Source organism: Schistocerca gregaria, chromosome 6, assembly GCF_023897955.1.
Source record: "Schistocerca gregaria isolate iqSchGreg1 chromosome 6, iqSchGreg1.2, whole genome shotgun sequence".
NCBI lineage: Eukaryota > Metazoa > Arthropoda > Insecta > Orthoptera > Acrididae > Schistocerca > Schistocerca gregaria.
The window spans coordinates 218,198,772-218,219,503 of record NC_064925.1 but is presented as its reverse complement, the minus strand read 5'-3'; the positions used below and the strand labels follow the sequence as shown (position 1 = coordinate 218,219,503).

The 20,732-nt window shown below is 43.4% G+C and overlaps 1 protein-coding gene across 1 annotated transcript in view; it reads right to left on the bottom strand.

Annotated features, from left to right (window-relative positions):
• Window positions 1-20,732, bottom strand: part of LOC126277899 (tubulointerstitial nephritis antigen-like) — a 483,079-nt gene that overhangs the window by 28,719 nt on the left and 433,628 nt on the right. Inside the window, exons 4-6 of the mRNA XM_049977454.1 lie at window positions 13,743-14,014; window positions 6,290-6,353; window positions 1,502-1,700 (exon numbers count right to left, since the gene is read on the bottom strand). Of these exons, the coding sequence (XP_049833411.1) occupies window positions 1,502-1,700; window positions 6,290-6,353; window positions 13,743-14,014 (535 nt within the window). The remainder of the gene's footprint in view (window positions 1-1,501; window positions 1,701-6,289; window positions 6,354-13,742; window positions 14,015-20,732) is intronic.

Here is a 20,732-nt window from a genome sequence, read left to right as displayed (position 1 = left end):
GAAAAAAACCTTTGGCAGATAAAAAATTTCACTCTCGTTACTTTTCTCACATATGTCGTACGAGGGGCGTTTGAAAAGTCAGTGCAAAAATAAAAACTACTGATATTTTTGGGGTAAACATTTTTTATTTTTCGACATAGTCTCCTTTTAGACATACACTTCGTCCAACGCTTTTCTAATTTGTTGATCCCTTCCGAATAATAGGAATTGTTCAAGTGTGCAGAATAGCTATCAGTTGCTGCAATCATCTCCTCGTTTGAATAATACCTTTGTCCCACCAGCCATTTCTTCAAATTTGGGAACAAATAGTAGTCCCAGGGAGCCAAGCCTGGAGAATAGGAGGATGTGAAACGAGTTGGAATCCTGTTTCCATTAATTTTGCGACCACAACTTGTGATGTGTGTGATGGTGCTTTGTCGTGATGGAAAATGACATTTTTGCGATCTAATCGCCGGCGTTTTACTTGCAGCTCGGTTTTCAAACGGTCCAATAACGATGAATAATACCCACCTGTAATAGATTACCCTTTTCCAGATAGTCGATGATTATCCCTTGCGAATCCCAAAAGTCAGTCGCCATAACGTTTCTGACCAAAGGAATGGTCTTCGCCCTTTTTGGTGCAGATTCTCCCTTGGTAACCCATTCTTTAGATTGTTGTTTGGTCTCAGGAGTACAGTAATATATCCATGTTTCATACACAGTGACGAAACGACGCTTAAAGATCTGCAGATTCTTCCTGAACAGCTGCAAACCATCCTTGCAACACTTCACACGATTCCGTTTTTTTGGTCAAGCGCGAGCAATCGCGGGACCCATTTTGCGGATAGCTTTCTCATGTCCAAATGTTTATGCAAAATATTATGTACCCTTTCATTCGAGATGCCCACAGCACTAGCAATGTCATGAATATTAACTCTTCTGTCATCCATCACCATATCATGGATTTTATCAACGATTTCTGGAGTTGTAACTTCCACAGGGCGCCCAGAACGTTCAGCATTACTTGTGCCGATATGGCCACTCCGAAAATTTTCAAACCACTTATAAACTGTTCTAATCGAAGGTGCCGAGTCACCGTAATGTTTATCAAGCTCCTCTTTAGTCTCCTGAAGTTTTTTGCCTTTCAGAAGGTAATGTTTAATCACCAAACGAAGTTCTTTTTCGTCCATTTTTTGACAATCACTCGACTTCCTTGATTCACACGAATGCCAAACACAAAGAAATAGACCAATATGGCTGCAACTTGGTGTGCGTTCTTTCCAAAGATGCTACTAACTAAACATGACCTCGATACTCGCCATTGGTGCCATCTCTCGGACTTTGCACGGACTTTTCAATCGCCCCTCGTGTATTGTTGCGTAAGCAATGTTGCTAACATCCCTAGATCGTTTATAACGCTGGAAGGAAGGCTGTACCTCTTTTCAGTCTCGAGCAAATACGTGATACATTTTGACGTTTGAGCTACGACGCGCCACGTAAGCGTTTCAGTAGGTGTACTCACCGCCCTCTGCGGCTGCAGCGTGCCGAGTCGCAGCGAGATGCCCTCTGTGAGGCGGTGTCCCCAGAAGGGCGTGTGGTTGCTGGCGCGCCAGCCCAGCCGGTAGGTGTCGGCGTTGACGCCCTGGATGATCTCGGGATCCACCAGGCACTGCGACTGCTCGCACAGCAGCTCCAGACGACCGCCCATCGACTGGCACTTACTGCAAGCACGACACATCCGCTCTCACCGGTCGCCACATCACAGCACCGGCACAACAAGCTACACTTCTGTACAGGCTGTCCTTATAGGAGAGCCTCAGTGTCCGCGGAGATAACGAAAACGATAATTTGAAGCGAAGACTGGAATTATTATATGTGTGATTTCTATTCTTTCCGCCATGTGCTACAGAAGAGACACCACAAAAATAATTATACAAGCACCTGACGACCAGTAATGATGTACATGAAACGTATTCGCCGTTGCGAATACGAACAACCATCAGCTGTGTAGGGGGATGAAGAGAGTGAAAATTTGTGTCAGACTGTAACTCGAACCCCATATCTTCCGTTTTCCGGGAGCACTCGATTTAACCGCTTTGGCTATCTGTACACGACTCACGGCCAGGTTTCAACTTCTATACGTCACGATCTATACTCGTACACACATTATGTAATTCCTGTACATGGGTGGACATGTTTTAATTGAAAGTCACTGCCTGGTATCAAATGGTTCAGATGGCTCTGAGCACTATGGGACTTAACATCTATGGTCATCAGTCGCCTAGAACTTAGAACTACTTAAACCTAACTAACCTAAGGACATCACACAACACCCAGTCATCACGAGGCAGAGAAAATCCCTGACCCCGCCGGGAATCGAACCCGGGAACCAGGGTGCGGGAAGCGAGAACGCGACCGCACGCTGCCTGGTATCGGCGGAAAAGTACAGTACTGCAGTGCCTGTGTTGTTAAGAAGAACGATACACTGTTCCTTCGGGCATTCGTGTATATCCGAAGGAGCAGGCTGTGCTGTGGATGGCTCGAGTCAGGCTTGTCTTGGGTTAAACCTTGGTTGCAGTCCTGTGGTTTTATTTCTCCTGCGGTTATCGCGATAATATTGCTGTCCTCTCCATGAGTGGCAGCAGCAGCGTGTATCGATACTAGTACTGCTGTACTATCTTTGGTGAGGCGGCTATAGTTTCCAGTCGGTCGGGGGGCGTGGAGCAGCAAGGAAGTCAAAAAAATCGGGACTGCATTGCAAAGGCAATAGAGAAGCGGTGACTACTTTTGTTGACTGGCGTGTATATATGGACGCTGCAACGCCACTTATTTGTGCCATTCTTCAGTCTTCATCATTTCGCACTTTCCAGCGATGTCTGAAGTAAGTAATTATTAACTTCATAATCATTTTTTTTTTCAAATACAGTGTGGAATGTACTTCTCAGCGACTGTACTATCTTATAATCGAAATAAAATTAGTGGGACACATGTGTCCCATCAGACATTATTTGTAAAGATTAGCAAGACAATTGATTAATGGGTATTCATCCAGGAAAAAGAGGGTATCAGTGCCCACTTTCTTCCCGGGGTCGCTGGCGGCGTGCACACGCGGTTGGAGTGTGAGGTGCTGCTTGCGAGTGCTACGAAGTTCGTCGCCCACCGATCTTGTACATGAAAGTTGAGTCCTCACTTTACCTACTATCGAGCCTCAACTGTTTACATTTCTTCGTCTGACCCTGGTTGTCGCTTTTGGGACATTCCCACAAGCAACAACGTATGTGTATTCAAGTCGTCCAAGATTCCAGCCGTCTTCCTGTGGAGTTTAACTTAATTTATTCCCTGTTATTGAAGTTGACCAGCGGGTTCTTCTGCCTTGTGCCCGTTGACGTTCCAGTTACCTGCCCTGGTCGTTAACGTAATTTTCGGCAGTGTATTTTCCTTGTCGTGTTGCTGCTGTCCAGTGCAGCATGTAGTTCGACAGCTGAGGTGTTGTTGGTCATTGTGGGCGCCAATATTCTGTGTGTCGTTGTATTGAAATCTTGTGGTCGTTTTGCTTGTTGCGAGGAGCAGAACTGATTTTGTTGATTGGTCGGTCGGCTGTCTGTCGGTTGGGATGCCTTCAGATTAAGAAGTCGTTGGATAGGCTGGCTGTCTCACCTAAACGGGCGTTAGTGTTACAATCCCAGGCCGACCCTTGCAAACTTCTTGTTTGTGTGTTACAGTAATTCCCCTGTTTGGGCTTTAGTTATTTGGTTGATGTGTGGCCTTCAGCCGAGTATCAATATCTCTTAAATTAATGTTCTTTTCTTGCCCTTAAGGCATGAGATTGTTATTCTGTATAGGAGCCTTCAGCTGCATTTTATAAAAAATGTTTTAAGATACAGCCTTCAAATTGAAACTCTTCTTTCTAGGGCTTAAGCCGTTAAATTATTTGTTGATGTGCGGCCTTCATCCGAATCTTAATATCTTTTAAATTAATGTTCTTGTTTCGCTCTTGAGGCATAAGATTTTTATGCTTTTGTATGGGGCCTTCAGCCGAATTTTGCATGAAATGTTTTAAGATAAGGCCTTCTGCCTTTTGGTTGAAACTCTTCTTATTGCTTAATATGCGGCCTCCAGCCAAGTTCTATTAAATTGCTAAGGCCTTCAGCCTGTTTAGATTGAAGATTTAGAAAATATTCTTGGTTGAAACCTCCAGAAGAACCTTATATTTCAATTTCTTGCTTAGGTCTTGTGTCTTGGACTTCGAGTGTGGCCTTCAGCCGATTTAAAGTTAATCAAAGGAGGTCGCTTAAAGTTTGAGTGTTTTGCATCCTTGTTGTAATATCGTGTGTTGATGAATAAAGTTTGTATGTTGAATGCAACTGACAGCAACTTATTTTGGCCCCTTTCTACAACCCAATCGGCTGTGTCCTGCTAGCCCAGGCATTTCACAGGCACTGCGGCGACTTCAGCCGTTATGAAATACATGAAATGTATTAGTGACAAAAGGGAAAAATAGAATGGCTTCAATTTCGGAATTTCAGTTTCCGCACTAGAAATTCATTGCCTCTTTTCTCACACCTCACTGGTTACCTTAAAGTCTCATCTCATTCGCTACATGAAACTGACGCGTTGTTAACCTACACTGAGGTGACAAAAGTCATGGGATACCTCCTAATATCGAAAAGGACCTCCTTTTGCCCGGCGTACTGCAGAAACTCGGCGCGGTATGGGCTCAACAAGTCGTTGGAACCTCCTGCAGAAATACTGAGCCATGCTGTCTCTATAGCCATCCACTACTGCGAAAATGTTGCCGGTGCACGATTTTGTGCACGAGCTGACCTTTTTATTACGCCCAATAAAAGTTCGATGGGATTCATGACGGGCAATTTGGGTGGCCAGATCATTCGCTCGATTGTCCAGGACGTTCTTCGAACAAGTCACAAACGTTGTGGCCTGGTCATTACATCGTTGTTTGGGAACATCAAGTCCATGAATGGCTTCGAATGGTAGCGGAACATAACCATTTACAGCCATGATCGGTTCAGCTGGACCAGAGGAACCATTCTATTCCATCTAAACACAGCCCACACCGTTATGGAGCCGCCACCAGGTTGCACAGTGGCTTATTGACAACTTGGGTCCATGGTTTGGTAGGGTCTACGCCACTCTTGAACCCCATCATCAGCTCTTACCAACTGAAATCTGGATTCATCTGACCAGGACACGGTTTTCCAGTTGTCTAAGGTTCAATCGATATGGTCATGAGCCCCGGAGCGGCGGTGCAGACAATGTTGTACTGTTAGCAAAGGTACTTGGGTCACTAGTCTGCTGTCATAGGCCACTAAAGCTTCATTTCGACGGACTGTCCCACAGATATATTTGTCGTACGGCCCACATTGATTTCTGCAGTTACTTAACGGATTGTTGCTGACAGCTCTACGCAAACGCGACTGCTCTTGGTTGTTAAGTGAATGCCGTTCACCACAGCGTTGTTCATTATGAGATATAAAGCCTGAAATTTGACATTCTCGCCTAACTCTTCACACTGTGGTTCTCGGAATACTGAATTCTCAAACTATTTCCGAAACGGAATGTCCCATGCGTCTAGCTTCAACCACCAGTCCGCGTTTGAAGCCTGTCAATTTCCGTCGTGTGGCCACAATCGCGTCGGAAACCTTTTTACGTGACTGACCTCAGTGCAAATGACAGTTCCGCTAATGCGCTCCCCTTTTATACCTTGTGTAAGCGACACTGCTGCCATCTGTATGTGAGCATATCTTCATCACGTGACTTCCGTCACCTCAGATTATGGACAGTGAAGGAACACTGCTGTGACTAGCTCTGGCCTTGTCCTAACCATTAGCCCTATGTGTGTTTCTCGACTATTGAAAGTGTGTATTAAAATATATTAGGAACTCTTCCAAATTTATTCCTGATAAATAAACAATAATTTACACAAAATGCATAACAAACTAAAACAATTTAGTGAGACTGATAACTACTTAGAAGTGTTTCTATTGGGAACCGACTAGAGTGGAGCATGAGTTTGCGTCAACGCTTTTACTTTAAATGATCATTTATGTATAGCTACAGAACAACAGAAACAAAAGTTAATGCTATCGAAACGAGTTATTCAAACCAAGCCAATGTGAATTGCACTGAGACTCTGAGCTGCCTTTTACAGTTGTTCTTGCTCTGATGTCAAGCAACTATTTCGCCATTAGTTAGTACTTTTGTTTATTGTAACTGAAATCGTAGATGGCGGACATGTATTCAACGAAAAACCATTTATAAGATACAGACGTACTTGACAACTTGGACTTACCATTCATTGCAGTTTATCTTCACCGTTTCCCCGTACACGTAATACCGGCCGTTATGGTAACATTCTGAAAAAGAAAGGAAAGAAAAGGTCGATAATCACTGTTACAACCATGACGTGAAGCATTAGATTCTTCATAGATGTGAGATATTCAAAAACTTAAGGCGATTTAGCTGGGTAACTATTTAGATAACTGACGAAAGGTGTTTGTCGCAAGATAAAACTCTTACTATGTTGTCCCTCGTAGTTCATACGGCCTTCCGAAGTCATTCCTCTTACGTCTATTGTCAGTAATAAAGGCGATGCGATATACTGTGTAGCAAAATGCCGTGCTATTCTGTTGAGCTACCTAGTAGGAATTCGATAGATTTCATACGTCTATTGCCTTTGACTGACTCTGATTCTCTCGTCACTGTCGTTGCTGTGTCGGTTTAATTTTCATAGACTGGGATTAGGTTTTGTGCTGAAATAATTAACCTGCTACTACAGTATTCATTTCCATTTTCTTTTTATTCAGTGGCCTGTTCTATGAGCTGGCAGATGGAATTACTTTGGGGTGCCCCGTGTCATCTATTGTCAATATTTTCATGGAAAATTTCGGGGAATTTGTCCTAGAATAGGTAGCATTGAAGCATGCATGCTTTTTTAGACATGTAGACGATACTTTTGTGATTTGGCCTCACAGTAGTGAGAAATTGCAGCTATTTAGATCCCACTTAAATCCAAGGGAATATTCGCTATGGGGGTGGGAATCGATGGCTCCTTGGTCGAGAGGAATTTTGATGCTACGTTGGGACATGCCGTTTATGGGAAGGCAGCCAACATCAGTTTGTATCTTCAGAGTGACTGTTGTCACCATCGAGCTCAGCATGAAGGGGCGCCTTGTAACTTGGTTCATAGGCCCCATACCATCTCAGACCCTGAAAGTTTGTCAGATGATTTAACGCACTAAGTTACGTTTCGGCAGAATGGCTATAATAAAAACGGGTCAGGCACCCGTTGCTCTATCTACCAACCATGCCTCGGCTGAGTGATGAGAATAGCAATGTGTCGCCTAAGTCTACGGCATTTCTGTCTTAACTCAGGTACTGTTTTCAACAGGATTGATCATGTTCTGATGAAATGAAATGATCGTATGGCATTATTGACCAGGAGACCACATCTGGCGTCGTTCGACCACCTGCTGCAAGTCTCTTATTTGACGCGACATGCGCGTCGATGATGATGAAATGATGATGATGAAAACAACACAATACCCAGTTCCCGAACTGATAATATCTCCGAGCCGGCAGGGAATCGAACCCAGGACCCCATGACCTCGAAGTAGCAGCTAACCACTTGACCAAAAGCTGCCGACATATTCCAATAAAAAACAGTGTGAAGTGCGGTTTTCGACTACCATTTAAGATCCACCAAGATAGTGGAGGACTGTTGCATAGACGCATAGACCAGGCCTGTTCAGGAGGCAACTGGGCGAGCACGATCGCTCAGGCCCTCATGTGGCCTGAGTGGTGAGCGCTGGCGGTAAAATGTGGCTGTCGGACGCCATGATGTAGCGAAGGGAAAGTCGAAACTGTGAGCTGTCTACAGAAGAGTGACCATGTGCTAAGCTAGCTGTAGTCTTAAGGTAAGCGTACATACTTAATGGCTCAGTACTTAATTCTAGAACACGTTACCTTGTTACTAAATCCTCTTAAATTTTACAACTCCATATTTTATTCAAAGAAAGTCATCATTTATAATTTATGCAGTAGTTAAATACAATTATAAGGTGCACGTGTGGTCAAGAGGGTTGCGACTAGAATCTAAAACGTCCTTAGTCCCGGGTTCGAACACCACTACTTAATAAATTTTGAATCATAATTAAGAGCATAGGTTGCCGAAGGCTTCCGGCGTAAGAAGTCACCCTCATTCTGCCAATGGCCTGTCAAAGAGCACGGAGGAGCGAACAGAGGCTTAGGGCATTCTCTTGCCCTTGGGTTGGGAAACTACCCCAAAAGGCGGAAGAATCAGCAATGATCAACGGCACGAGGATGCAGAAAGCTATGGTAACCAGTGCATTAAAATACACATAAGTGTCATCGATTAGATGAGTAGATCACATCGCTAATGAGGAGTTATTGAATAGAATTGGGGAGAACAGGAGTTTCTGGCACAGCTTGACTAGAAGAAGGGATCGGTTGGTAGGACATGTTCTGGGACATCAAGGGGTCACCAATTTAGGATTGGAGGGCAGCGTGGAGGGTAAAAATCGTAGAGGGAGACCAAGAGATGAATACACTAAGCAGATTCAGAAGGATGTAGGTTGTAGTACGTACTGGGAGATGAAGAAGCTTGCACAGGATAGAGTAGCATTGAGAGCTGCATCAAACCAGTCTCAGGACTGAAGACCACAACAACAATAAGTGTTTATCCACAGGACTTGTGGTCTGTGACTGAAAAAGTGTCATGATGATCTCTCCATTGGCGAAAGATTTTGGACAAGTCCCGATTCGGATCTCCGGCAAGAGATTGCCAAGGGGGAGATAACAATGAGAAAAAGACTGAATGACCAACGTAAGGATAACGTTCTACGAGTCGGAGAGTGGAATTTCAGAGGCTTGAACGTGGTAGGGAAGGTAGAAAGTCTGTAAAGGAAAATGCAGAGGTACAATGCAGATATCGTGGCGCACATTGAAGTAAAATGGAAAGAAGATACGGATTTCTGGTCAGATGAATATAGAGTAATATCAATACCAACAGAAAATGGTTTAATAGGAGTAGGATTCATTACGAATAGTTAGATGGGGCAGAGAGTGAGTTACTGTGGCTGTTCAGTGATATGTTTGTTCTCATCAGAAGCGACAGCAAACCAACACCTACAACGATAGTTCCAGTATATATGTCGACATCAGGAGCAGACGATGAACAAATAGAGAAGGTATGTGAGGGCCCGCATCTCGTGGTCGTGCGGTAGCGTTCTCGCTTCCCATCCCGGGTTCCCGGGTTCGATTCCCGGCGGGGTAAGGGATTTTCTCTGCCTCGTGATGGCTGGGTGTTGTGTGATGTCCTTAGGTTAGTTAGGTTTAAGTAGTTCTAAGTTCTAGGGGACTGCTGACCTAAGATGTTAAGTCCCATAGTGCTCAGAGCCATTTAAACCATTTTTGTATGTGAGGGTATTGAACGGGTAATTCAATATGTAAAGGGGTATGAAAGTCTAATAGTCACGGGAGACTAGAATGCGGTTGCAGGGGAGGGAGTAGGAGAAAATATTATAGGAGAATATGGCTTGGTAGTAGGGACGAGAGTGAAGAAAGACTAATACAGTTTCATAATAAATTTTAGCTATTAATAACGAATACTCTGATGAAGAATCACAAGAGTAGGAGGTAAACTTGGAACCGGCCGGGAGATACAGGAGGATTTAAATTAGATTATATCACGTTCAGGCAGAGATTCCGAAATCAGATATTGTATTGTAAGGCGCAACCAGGAGCGGATATACGCTCATGTTCAGAAAAAACAGAACATCTTGAACGACTAGAAATAGGACGCGTACAATAGTATGTTCTGCAGAAATGATTAGCATTTTGACCACGTCGGCCCGAGGGTTCAAGGGCAACATCGATATCGCGGCGCAACACCACCTGCCAGTAAAATGTGGCTGCGGCACTCGTTGTCGCTAAAAAACGAAGGTAATGGATCAGTATGACTTGGACAGATATGCAGGATGCCTAGCAGACGTATACATGAACCGTACCGTCAAATCAGTGAGTTTGAAAGAGGGCGCATTATCGGCATGTGAGAATGTGATGCATCCATCCGTGAAACTGCTGCTCGTGAGGGACGAAGTGTTTCGGCAGTGCAAAGGGTGTGTGAAGAATGGTTCACGAGAGGTCGTAGAACACGAAGAGATGGGTCAGGTCGCACCACCCAGACCACCCCCCGAGAAGATCGACACCTCATGCGAATGGCACTGCGGGACAGATCTGCGTCCTCCTTGGCTCTGGCGCAACAGGGAACTGTGTAACACATGGTACACTATCAGGGGTGACAGTCCGTCGTCGTTTATTACGGAATGGGATACGTGCGCTTCATCCACTCCTCCGCCTACATTTGACGAATGTGCAGAAACATGCTAGACAGCAATGGCGTATGGAACGACGTCACTGTGGACAGAAATGGCATCAGATAGTGTTTTCGGACGAATCCAGATTCTGTTTGTTTGAAAATGATGGCCGCATTTTGGTTCGCTGCAGACGGGGGAAGCAGCATCACAGTGACTGCATTCACACATGACATACAGTGCCAATTTATGATGCGAGGTGCTACTAGATACAACCAAAAATCGCAGTTCGTGCATTTTTTAGGCCTTTGTGAGCTGTATGGCCTGCGTGAATGACGTCCTGAGACCTGTTGCGATACCTTTTCTGCACAAACCCCCAGACTCCATTTTTCAGCAAGACAATGCACGACTACAAGTTGCTGCACGAACAGGTGCCGTCTAGGTGTCACAGGTTGTCAGCCTTTTGCACTGGCCTGCCAGATCAGCAGAATTTGCCGCCAATCGAAAACATGTGGGATATGGTGAAACACAAGTGCAGCCCTGTGATCCATGCCAACCACCACAGACGAACTTTGGAACCAGGTGAATGCAGCACGGAGGCTGTACCACAGGGCGCCATTCGCGCCTTATACGCGCCGAAGCTATCATGCATGGAACAAGTTACCAGGGCCCACGGCACACTCTGTGTCTACTAGGCAACAGGACACATGCTGAACCGAGTTGACTGAAATTTTAATCGTTTCTGCAGATCATAATATTGCACTTGTCCTGTGAATAAGAACGTTCTGTCTCTAGTCGTTAAAGGTGGTGTGTTTTTTTCTAAACGTGAGTGTAGACACAGATTACAATTTAGTAATCATGAAGAGTAGACTGAATTTTAAGATATTATTCGGGAAGAATCAGAGAGCAAAGAAGTGGGATACCGAAGTACTAAGGAATGAAGTGATACGCTTGATGTTCCCTGAGGCTACAGATACTGCAATAATTAATGGCTCTGTAGGCAGTACAGCTGAAAAGGAGTGGACATCTCTAAGAAGGGCTATCACTGAAGTTGGAAAGAGAAACATAGGTACGACACAAGAAGGATGTACAAAAATTTTCAGGGAATTTTAGGAATACGGAAATAAAAGTCACTTAGGAATGAAATAAATAGGAAGTGCGGGAAAGGTAAGGCGAAATGGCTGCATGAAACATGTGGAGAAATCGAGAGACGGATGCTTATCGGATGGACTGAATCAGTACATACAAAAGTCAAAACACACTTCGATGAAATTATAAGCAAGAGCGGTAACATTAAGCGTGCAATGGGACTTCATCTGTTAAATGCAGAGGAGGGAGTAGATAGGCGGAAATGGTACACTGAAGGCCTCTATGACGGGGGTGGGAGGGGTGGGGGGACTTGTCTGACGATGTGATAGAAGAAGGAACAGAAGTTGACAGGGAAGAGATGGGGATCTAGCATTAGAAATAGAAGAGCTTTGGAAGACTTCGGATCAAACAAGGCACAAGGAATTGATAACACTCCATCGAAATTTCTAAAGTCACTTGCGAAAGTGGGCTATTCACGTTTGTGTGTAGAATGCATGAGACTGGCGACATACCGTCAGCCTTCCGGAAAAGCAATATCCACGGAATTCGAAGAGTGCAAAAGCCGACAAGTGCGACAATTATTACACAAACAACTTAACTGTTCATGCATCGAAGTTGGTGACAACAATAATATACGGAAAATGGAAAAGAAAATTGAAAATCTCTTAGGATACGATAAGTTTGGCTTCAGAATAGTTAAAGGCATCAGAGAGGCAGTTCTGAAATTCCAGTTGATAATGAAAGCAAGACTGAAGAAAAATAAAGGCACTTTCGTAGGATTTGTCACCTAGAAAAAGCGTTTAATAGTGTAAAATGATGCAAGACGTGCGAGATTCTGAGCGAAATACGGCTAAGCTACAGGGAAAGACGGATAATGAACTATATGTATAGGAAGCAAGATGGAACGATAAGCGTGGTACAGCAAGAACGAAGGGCTTGTTGCCACTCCTGAACCGTTCTTTTATTTCCATCCTTGCTTCTTCTTTGCACAGATTGAACAGTAGGGGCGAAAGACTACATGTCTGCCTTACACCCTTTTTAATACGAGCACTTCGTTCTTGATCGTCCTTTCTTAATAGTCCATTTTGGCTCTTATACATATTGTATATTACCCGTCCCTTCCTATAGTATACCCTTATTTTTCTCAGAATTTCGATCATCTTGCACCATGGTACATTGTCGAACGCTTTTCCGCCGGTCGCGGTGGCCGAGCGATTCTAGGCGCTTCAATTCGGAACCGCGCGACTGCTACGTTCGCAGGTTCGAATCCAGCCTCGGGCATGGCTGTGATAGTTAAGTTTAAGTAGTTCTAAGTTCTAGGGGACTGATGACCTCAGATGTTGTCCCATAGTGCTCAGAGCCATTTGAACCATTTTGAACGCTTTTTCCAAGTCGACAAATCCAATGAAAGTGTCCCGATTTTCCTTCAGTCTTGCTGCCATTATGAATCGCAACGCCAGAACTGCCTCTCTGGCGTCTTTACCCTTCCTAAAGCGAAACTGATCATCATCTAGTAGACCCTCATTTTTTTCCCAATTTTTCTATTTGTTATTCTTGTCAGCAACTTGGATGCGTGAGCTGTTAAGTTGACTGTGCGATAATTCGCGCCGGCCGAAGTGGCCGTGCGTTTCTAGGCGCTACAGTCTGGAACCGCGTGACCGCTACGGTCGCAGGTTCGAATCCTGCTGCGGGCATGGATGTGTGTGATGTCCTTAGGTTAGCTAGGTTTAAGTAGTTCTAAGTTCTAGGGGACTGATGACCACAGCAGTTAAGTCCCATAGTGCTCAGAGCCATTTGAACCATTTGCGATAATTCCCGCACCTCTCAGTTGTTGCTACCTTAGAAATTGTTTGGGTGGTACTTGTGCGGAAGTCTGATGGTATATCGACAGTCTCATACATTCTACACGCCAATTTGAAAGTCGATTTGTTGCCACTTCACCCATTGGTTTTGAAAATTCCGATGGAATGTTGTTTGATCTTACGTCTTCCAAAGCTCTCTTAAATTTCGATTATAATGCCTGATGGCCTACATCTTCCCTGTCGACTCCTGTTTTTTTTTCTTCTGTCACGTCAGCAGACAAGTACTCCCCATCACAGAGGCCGTCGATTACTTTGTCATCTATCCGCTCTCTCTCGTACATTTAACAACGAAATTCCCATCGCACTCTCAATGATACCGCTCCTGCATTTAATTTCACCGATGGTTTTTTGACTTTTCTGTATGCTGAGTCAGCCATCCCGTGTCAGAACAGCAGGGGCGCTACAGTAGCCTCACTTGTTACGAGCAGCGGGTCGAGACGAAAAGGTGTTGTTTACTCACCGCGGACGGGCTCCGGCGGCGGGATAATGCCCTTGCAGAAGGACCAATAGTCGGGGCAGCAGTCCTCCGAGTTGGTGCGGTTGCAGAAGTCGTCGCAGTAGCAGAGCGTGCCCAGGATGGGCACGGAGCAGTCGTCCTGGCGGTTGGGGCAGCACGTGCCCCGTGTGCCGCGCGTCGCGCAGTAGGGCCCGCGCAGGTCCGAGTAGTCGGCGCCGCCCACCGCCACCAGCAGGCTCGCCCCCAGCACCGCCAGCGACAGCCACAGCAAGCTCCTGCAAGAAGCGGTTCACACGGCTCTGAGCACTATCGGACTTAACTTCTGAGCTCATCAGTCCCCTAGAACTTAGAACTACTTTAAACCTAACTAATCTGAGGACATCACACACAGCCATGCCCGAGGCAGGATTCGAACCTGCGACCGGCGCGGTCGCGCGGTTCCAGACTGTAGCGCCTAGAACCGCTCGGTCACACCGGCCGGCAAACTCCTGCACACCTAGCACTGCCTCAGAAACTCACCTCCTAGGCTGATTTAAATTGGTACGTTCAACACTGCAGCCCAGTCAGCAAATCGTAATAATCTCATAATAAACTATCAGCCCAGATTGCGCTAATGAAACCAACCTTTACCTAGGTTTCAGCCCAAGTAATTGAGCCTTCTTCAGAAGATATACCTGACTTTATGATATATCTACGAGGGCATGGTCTACAAAAGAAACTAAAACAGCCTGAATACGCGTAGTCACATTTTAAAAATGCGGTACATAGATACTAAGTCGCCACCAAGACTTGACTTAAGTTCCGGCGAGCGCCTCGTCTTTTTTAATTCTTCCCTGTGAAGCACATGCCGTTTCCCATATCAAGGGTCCATAAAAACTTTCCTATGTATCTTTTTGGGTCAAGCACGTTTTATCATCTCTTATCTAATTAACAATAGCCTTTAATACACTACTGGCCATTAAAAATGCTACACCACGAAGATGACGTGCTACAGAAGCGAAATTTAACCAACAGAAAGAAGATGCTGTGATATGCAAATGATTAGCTTTTCAGAGCATTCACACAAGGTTGGCGCCGCTGGCGACACCTACAACATGCTGATATGACGAAAGTTTCCAACCGATTTCTCATACACAAACAGACGGTGCAAGCATTCGATCACAAAAGGCAGGCTTTCACTATCGGTCTTAACAATTTCAGAGATTTTACTTTTAACTGGTATTAGACCGTGCTCTGAGACACATCTTTCTGCTCTTAACTTTTCGTTTTCTCCATTGGGCAGAAATTCTCAGAGGATATAAAGATGTAACTCGTTAGGCCAATTTTCAAAGTTTCTAATGCTGAAGTCCAAGCATAAAATACAGGGAGGTAATAGTTATTCGCAACTTCTCCAAAAACCAGGTCGCCATTACAAGAGGCGAAGGACATAAAAGTGAAAGGGATGAGACAAGATTGTAGCTTACGATCTGTACACTGAAGAAGCAGCAAAGGAAACGTAAGAGAAATTTGGAAAAGGAACTAAATTTCAGATAGAAGAAAAGAAAGCTTTAAGGTTTACAATGACCCTGTATTTCTGTCAGAAACGGCAAGGGATGGGCAAGGTAAATTGCCTAGAATTGGTAGCGTCATGAAATCCATACATACTAGTACTATAAAAATCGATGTATGGGTGTACATGTCACATCTGCTCCTAAACCATAGTACCAGCTTCAACCAAACTTGATGCGCGTATCACTTAGCGTCAGAGAAGAATTTCCGTGGGGAAAGAATCACATACCTATAAAGGTATGGAGGTGATGGTGGTGAGAAAGAAGTGTAGACCACGACGTCCGAGTGTCCAGTAGCTAAGAATGAGAGGACTTTGTGACTTGCAACAAACTCTACACATTATTTCAAACCTTTATGAAATTTTTCTCGCTGACATCTCCCATAAAATGAAGAAAGAAAATAAAGTTTGTTGTCTACTACATTTGCATTGTTCATGCTGCAAAACTGACGCATTAGCCATGACATTTTGATTTATCACTTCTTTACTACCAACTCTATCGCAACACATTTCAGAAACGGTATTCACATAAGACCTGATTGTACCTACAAAATGATATCATTGTACAATGCAGAGTTAAGGAGATATGATGTCATAATAATTGAAACTTTAGGGCGAAATTCACTGGACATAAAAGAGAAATATGTGTACAAATATCTTTGTAGCTGTTAAATATATGTAAAATATATGTGACATCGGCGTATGCGGGCAAAGCTGCCTATAAAAAAACTCCTCGTTAACCTCTGAATCGATTTCAACCAGACTAGGTACACATATTACTTATTATCTCAGAAGTATTACTATCGAATAAGAACCAGCAACCTCGTATAGTTGTGGGGGTGACTGACATACAGTCTTGTGGCGCCCTAGTAGGCATGATGTATGATCATAAGGATGCAGTGCCAACACATCATTTGTGTCATATGTTTGCATCTGGAGATTTAATGCAAAGATTTTGTGTGCATCTGGAACAAGAATTAATAATAACCTAAACGAAGATCTGATGATATTAATATAGTTTATTAAGCCGGTTATCCACAATATAGTGTTTTATTACGATCTTGGTTAAGAAGTTTTTCTTCTCCTAAGAAAGTAAACACAGGTCGCCCCTTCATACTCAGTATGAGTAGTAAAAATTGTACAGGGTCGCCAAAGGTTTGCCAAACCAGTCTTCTAACTGATGGCAACAACGACAACGTAAACTATAAAAAACAGCTAGAGAAGCAGGGCGTAATGTTATTTGTTGCATATGATAGCATTTTAAGTGATATGATTTTGATTCATCTTTTAGCAATGACATAAGCTGCTGCTTTGCCAGTAGGTGGATTTTATTCCGTATGTTGTTCAGCTGTCGAAGCCTCGTGGCAGCCAAGCGAACTACTGATAGTTATTACATAATCATACAGGCTCGCCGCTACACGTTTTCTACAATGGTATCCTATGCAGAATATATCTTGGTACTTTTATGGCTGCGAAGGTATCGGTGAAGGCCGGGTCACTTCAGGCCGGATGGATTTTTTCTGGCCGATGCAACCTGAGGTACGGAACAATACAGCGCATTGTTGAAAAAAGGTAGCAATATAGCATTGTAGTAGGAATTGTGGACGCAATGCTGATTCCAGTGTCCTGCCTGCCTTGCAAGGAGGCAAGGAGGAGGAGGGGCGTTACCTCCCACATATATGTCCTCATCCAGCAGCAGCTCATGTGTTAGGCGAAGGTAGAGTGCTTACTCTCCAAGCATGCCCCAGAAAAAGCGCCAAGTTATATTGTGCGTATAGCAATGGTCTGTCAAGCCGAGAGTGAATGGCGGCGCATCAGAAACACAATTCTTTAGAGAATTAACGATATGAAAGCTCCAGTCAATTCATAAAGTATTCTGGAAAGATTGAGTTTCTCCCAAAAAAAATTACAGATAAGTAAAACTAGTCACCGAACGTTATATATTTCTGTTACATTTCTGGTTCGGCGCTATGCTTGTTCATTCGAACATGCTGACAGTATTCGTATTATCTAATTGACTCGATGTCAGAACACCTATAGCATCCACTCTTTCCATTCACTTGTTATTCAAAAAATTCGTTATGTAGATCAGAAGTAAATCATTCTTTATGCAGCTCTTAAAGGAAACGAAAATTTTAAAAGTCGTTCCGTCTTTAATTTACTATTCAATCCATTAACCGTTTGATTATTATCTTTATTGCCAAACATTACTCTACAGAAGTGGTCGCGTAGCTCGGTCCACTGCCGTATAGGCAGCCCTCACAACTGATGGACAGTGTGTGTTGCATAACGGTCAGGTAGAAGTCGTAGTGCTAACGGACACTCCTGAGCTGAGTGACCAATTCATGGCTTACAACTGTGAAAGTACATCCGAAGCAACAGAGGAAATTGTCTTTGCTGAAGCCCGAGCAGCTGTATATTTGGCACGAGTAAGTGATGCACATAAATAGGTGCAGAACGAAGTGGATGGTCTCCGGTTGTCTATGTACCAAGAGCAGCAGTGCCTGCGTAAGTCTGGTTCTGAACCTACAAATGAGTATTTTTTGCTCGAGACAGACAATGTAGATACCAAAGACGTATTTATTTCTATAACTGTAATACACGCCTATATGAAGTTCTCTTTTCAGACTCTCGTAACATTTTATATTGTTTATAGGACACAATAAGATGAACACGATGGAGTAAACGTCTGATTCCAGGAGCTCAATATCAAATTTGTTGGGCATACACTGACGTTTTCTTTCTGTCCACGTTATACAATGCCTGTATATATATATATATATATATATATATATATATATATATATATATATAGCGGCAGTAGTCTTTCTCTTTAGTTTCGCAGGAGATTATGTTATTTTATGGTAATATTTTTCGTACGGGATGCTACGTTGAGTAGTTGTATCGCTCCTGTTGGATGCTACCTACATCTACATCATTTCTCTGCAGTTCACATTTAAGTGCTTGGCAGAGGGTTCATCGAACCACAATGATACTATCTCTCCACCATTCCACTCCCGAACAGCGCGGCGGAAAAACGAACACCTAAATCTTTCTGTTCGAGCTCTAATTTCTCTTATTTTATTTTGATGATCATTCCTACCTATGTAGGTTGGGCTCAACAAAATATTTTCGCATTCGGAAGAGAAAGTTGTTGACTATAATGAAGAACGCATTATATATACTTTGAAGCGTTACTAAGCCGTATTAGGAGCTGTGATTTTACCTCTGCATAAATAGATGCCGCATTTCATAGTGTTTATTTGTAGTAATGAAATAAATAATATTTCTTTACAGATGAATTTCTAGCATCTTCTTCATGACACTCTGAGCAATCAGCTACCGAGGGAGATATGTATCGGAAAAAGCAGAAACATGTGAAATTTAAAGCTTTCCCGGTGTATAGAATGTCCATGAAATTTCGGCTGAAGCTCCGAACGTTTGTAACTATTCTGCCACGACATTTCGACTCAGAATTTTTTAGTCGTCTTGCGTTCGGTATTCATATTAAGATAGCCACTGTACTCTGCATCGGAATATTGTGACAGCATGTTACAAATATCAGGAAGTTCGCCCGGAATTTGTGGAACAATCGGAGACATTATAATAAGGATTTTTGATTGATTTTGTTTCGTCGATACACGACCGTTCTATGCAAATCGGTGGCTGTTTATAATAAAAGATAAATTAAAACAGTCATCAGCCTCATTCAAGTTTTTATTAACACCCACGAAGGGTTTCGGGTGGTTTTGACCCTAAACGTGACGCATATATAGTGGTCTAGAGGCTCTGCGCTGCCATTGACTATTATCCATCGTATTGCTGCGGATAAGCTTACCAACTTACAGGCATCTGGTGCCATTTTTCGCTGTTTTGTCATACATTTACTGTTTTTCTTTGACTTACCCTCGTAGAAATGCCTGTTCGTTTTCGTAATACTAGGTAGGTAGAAGTTTTAAACCTGTAGAACATATGACCAAGAAAATGCACATATGCTTTAAAAATGACATGTAAAACCTTAAGCTGCTCTTAAAAGTATTCTTTAATAAGTGGCCGGTTCCGGTCAAAGACTACTTTCAAGTACGGCTTTGGTTAACAACAAGAGCTATTGGAATGCAATTACCGTGTACCTACTGTACCAGCCTTCAAAGAGGAGAATGTTTCGAAAGAGAACAATGAATGGTTATTTTGAATGCTTATAACAACGTTGATATTACTGTTACATTTTAATTTTTTTGTGTTAACGTTTGCAATGTTTTGGTTCTCATGCCGTGCGTCCAGCGTTGCGATCAGTGTTGAAGAATATCTTTATAAACATTTTAAAAATATATAATTAGTACTAAAATGACTTATTTTTGTGAGTTTTTGGTATTGGCGTCGTACATTTTCACCACGAAACAGTTTTATTGTAATGTGCTCATCCGGATCTTGTAAAAGTCTCTGCCATTGGGACAGCTCCCCCTAACGTATTCTATATTATGGACATGTTTGCTCCATATATAATTTACTGTTGACGTATTAATTTTGTGCTGTATCGCACTGTAACCGAAGCCGTGCTGGAAAATGGTCTTTGATCAAAATCGGCCGCTTATTAAAGAAATAACGCCAGCTAAATCTCTTACATGACGTCATTTTAAAAGTTAATCAAAGCTCTGAAGCAGAACCTGCAGAATATGTACACACGTCTATTGGCACACTACTATAGGATTCCCAGGTGGTCGGTGTAACATTTCACTTGCCAGCAGTAAGCAGGTCACAAAGACTGCCCTGAGGCATTTATACGATCCGACATCTCGCACAGCGCCCTATAGTCCCTAGCGAGCGACCTTTTCTGCAGCGCGAGGAATAAATGTCACGGGGATTTATCTCGCAACCTGGAGCCCGCCAGAAAGCATTGCTCGCATTGGAGTTCACCTCTGAGCGAAGCGAGGGAACTGTTGGGGCACAATAGAGTATTCCGTGGTGTTGGTGGGGGGTGGATAGCGTGGCAGTTCCGCAGTCTGCCCTTCCTGCTTGTTACCTTTTAATGGCGACAGGTTCTCCTGTAGCGGTGAAGCAATATATCGATCAGAGAATAGGAATGGCTGAATTGGTCTCCGCGTTATTATAGAAGGATCGGCTCTGAATTAGTTGAGAATGATTTATGGGAATGTCTCAGGCCATATTTAGAATGAAGCAAAAGTTCCCGAGAGAAATGCCGGGTCATTGTGTAACACCTATGGTCGATATTGATTGTTTTTGCTCCATGTTATTATGTTCTTTGATTCATGACGTATGTAAGTAATTGTTCTTATTTTCTGTAAAGTTATTTAACAAGAATTAATTTGTCAGTGTAACTTTCAAAATCATGTCCTTTTATAATGTGAATATGTTAAAATGTTATATAAGACACTGATTCGGAAGGAAGTCCCTCCGCAAAGACCTGTGAAGGGAAGGTGGCATGGCGC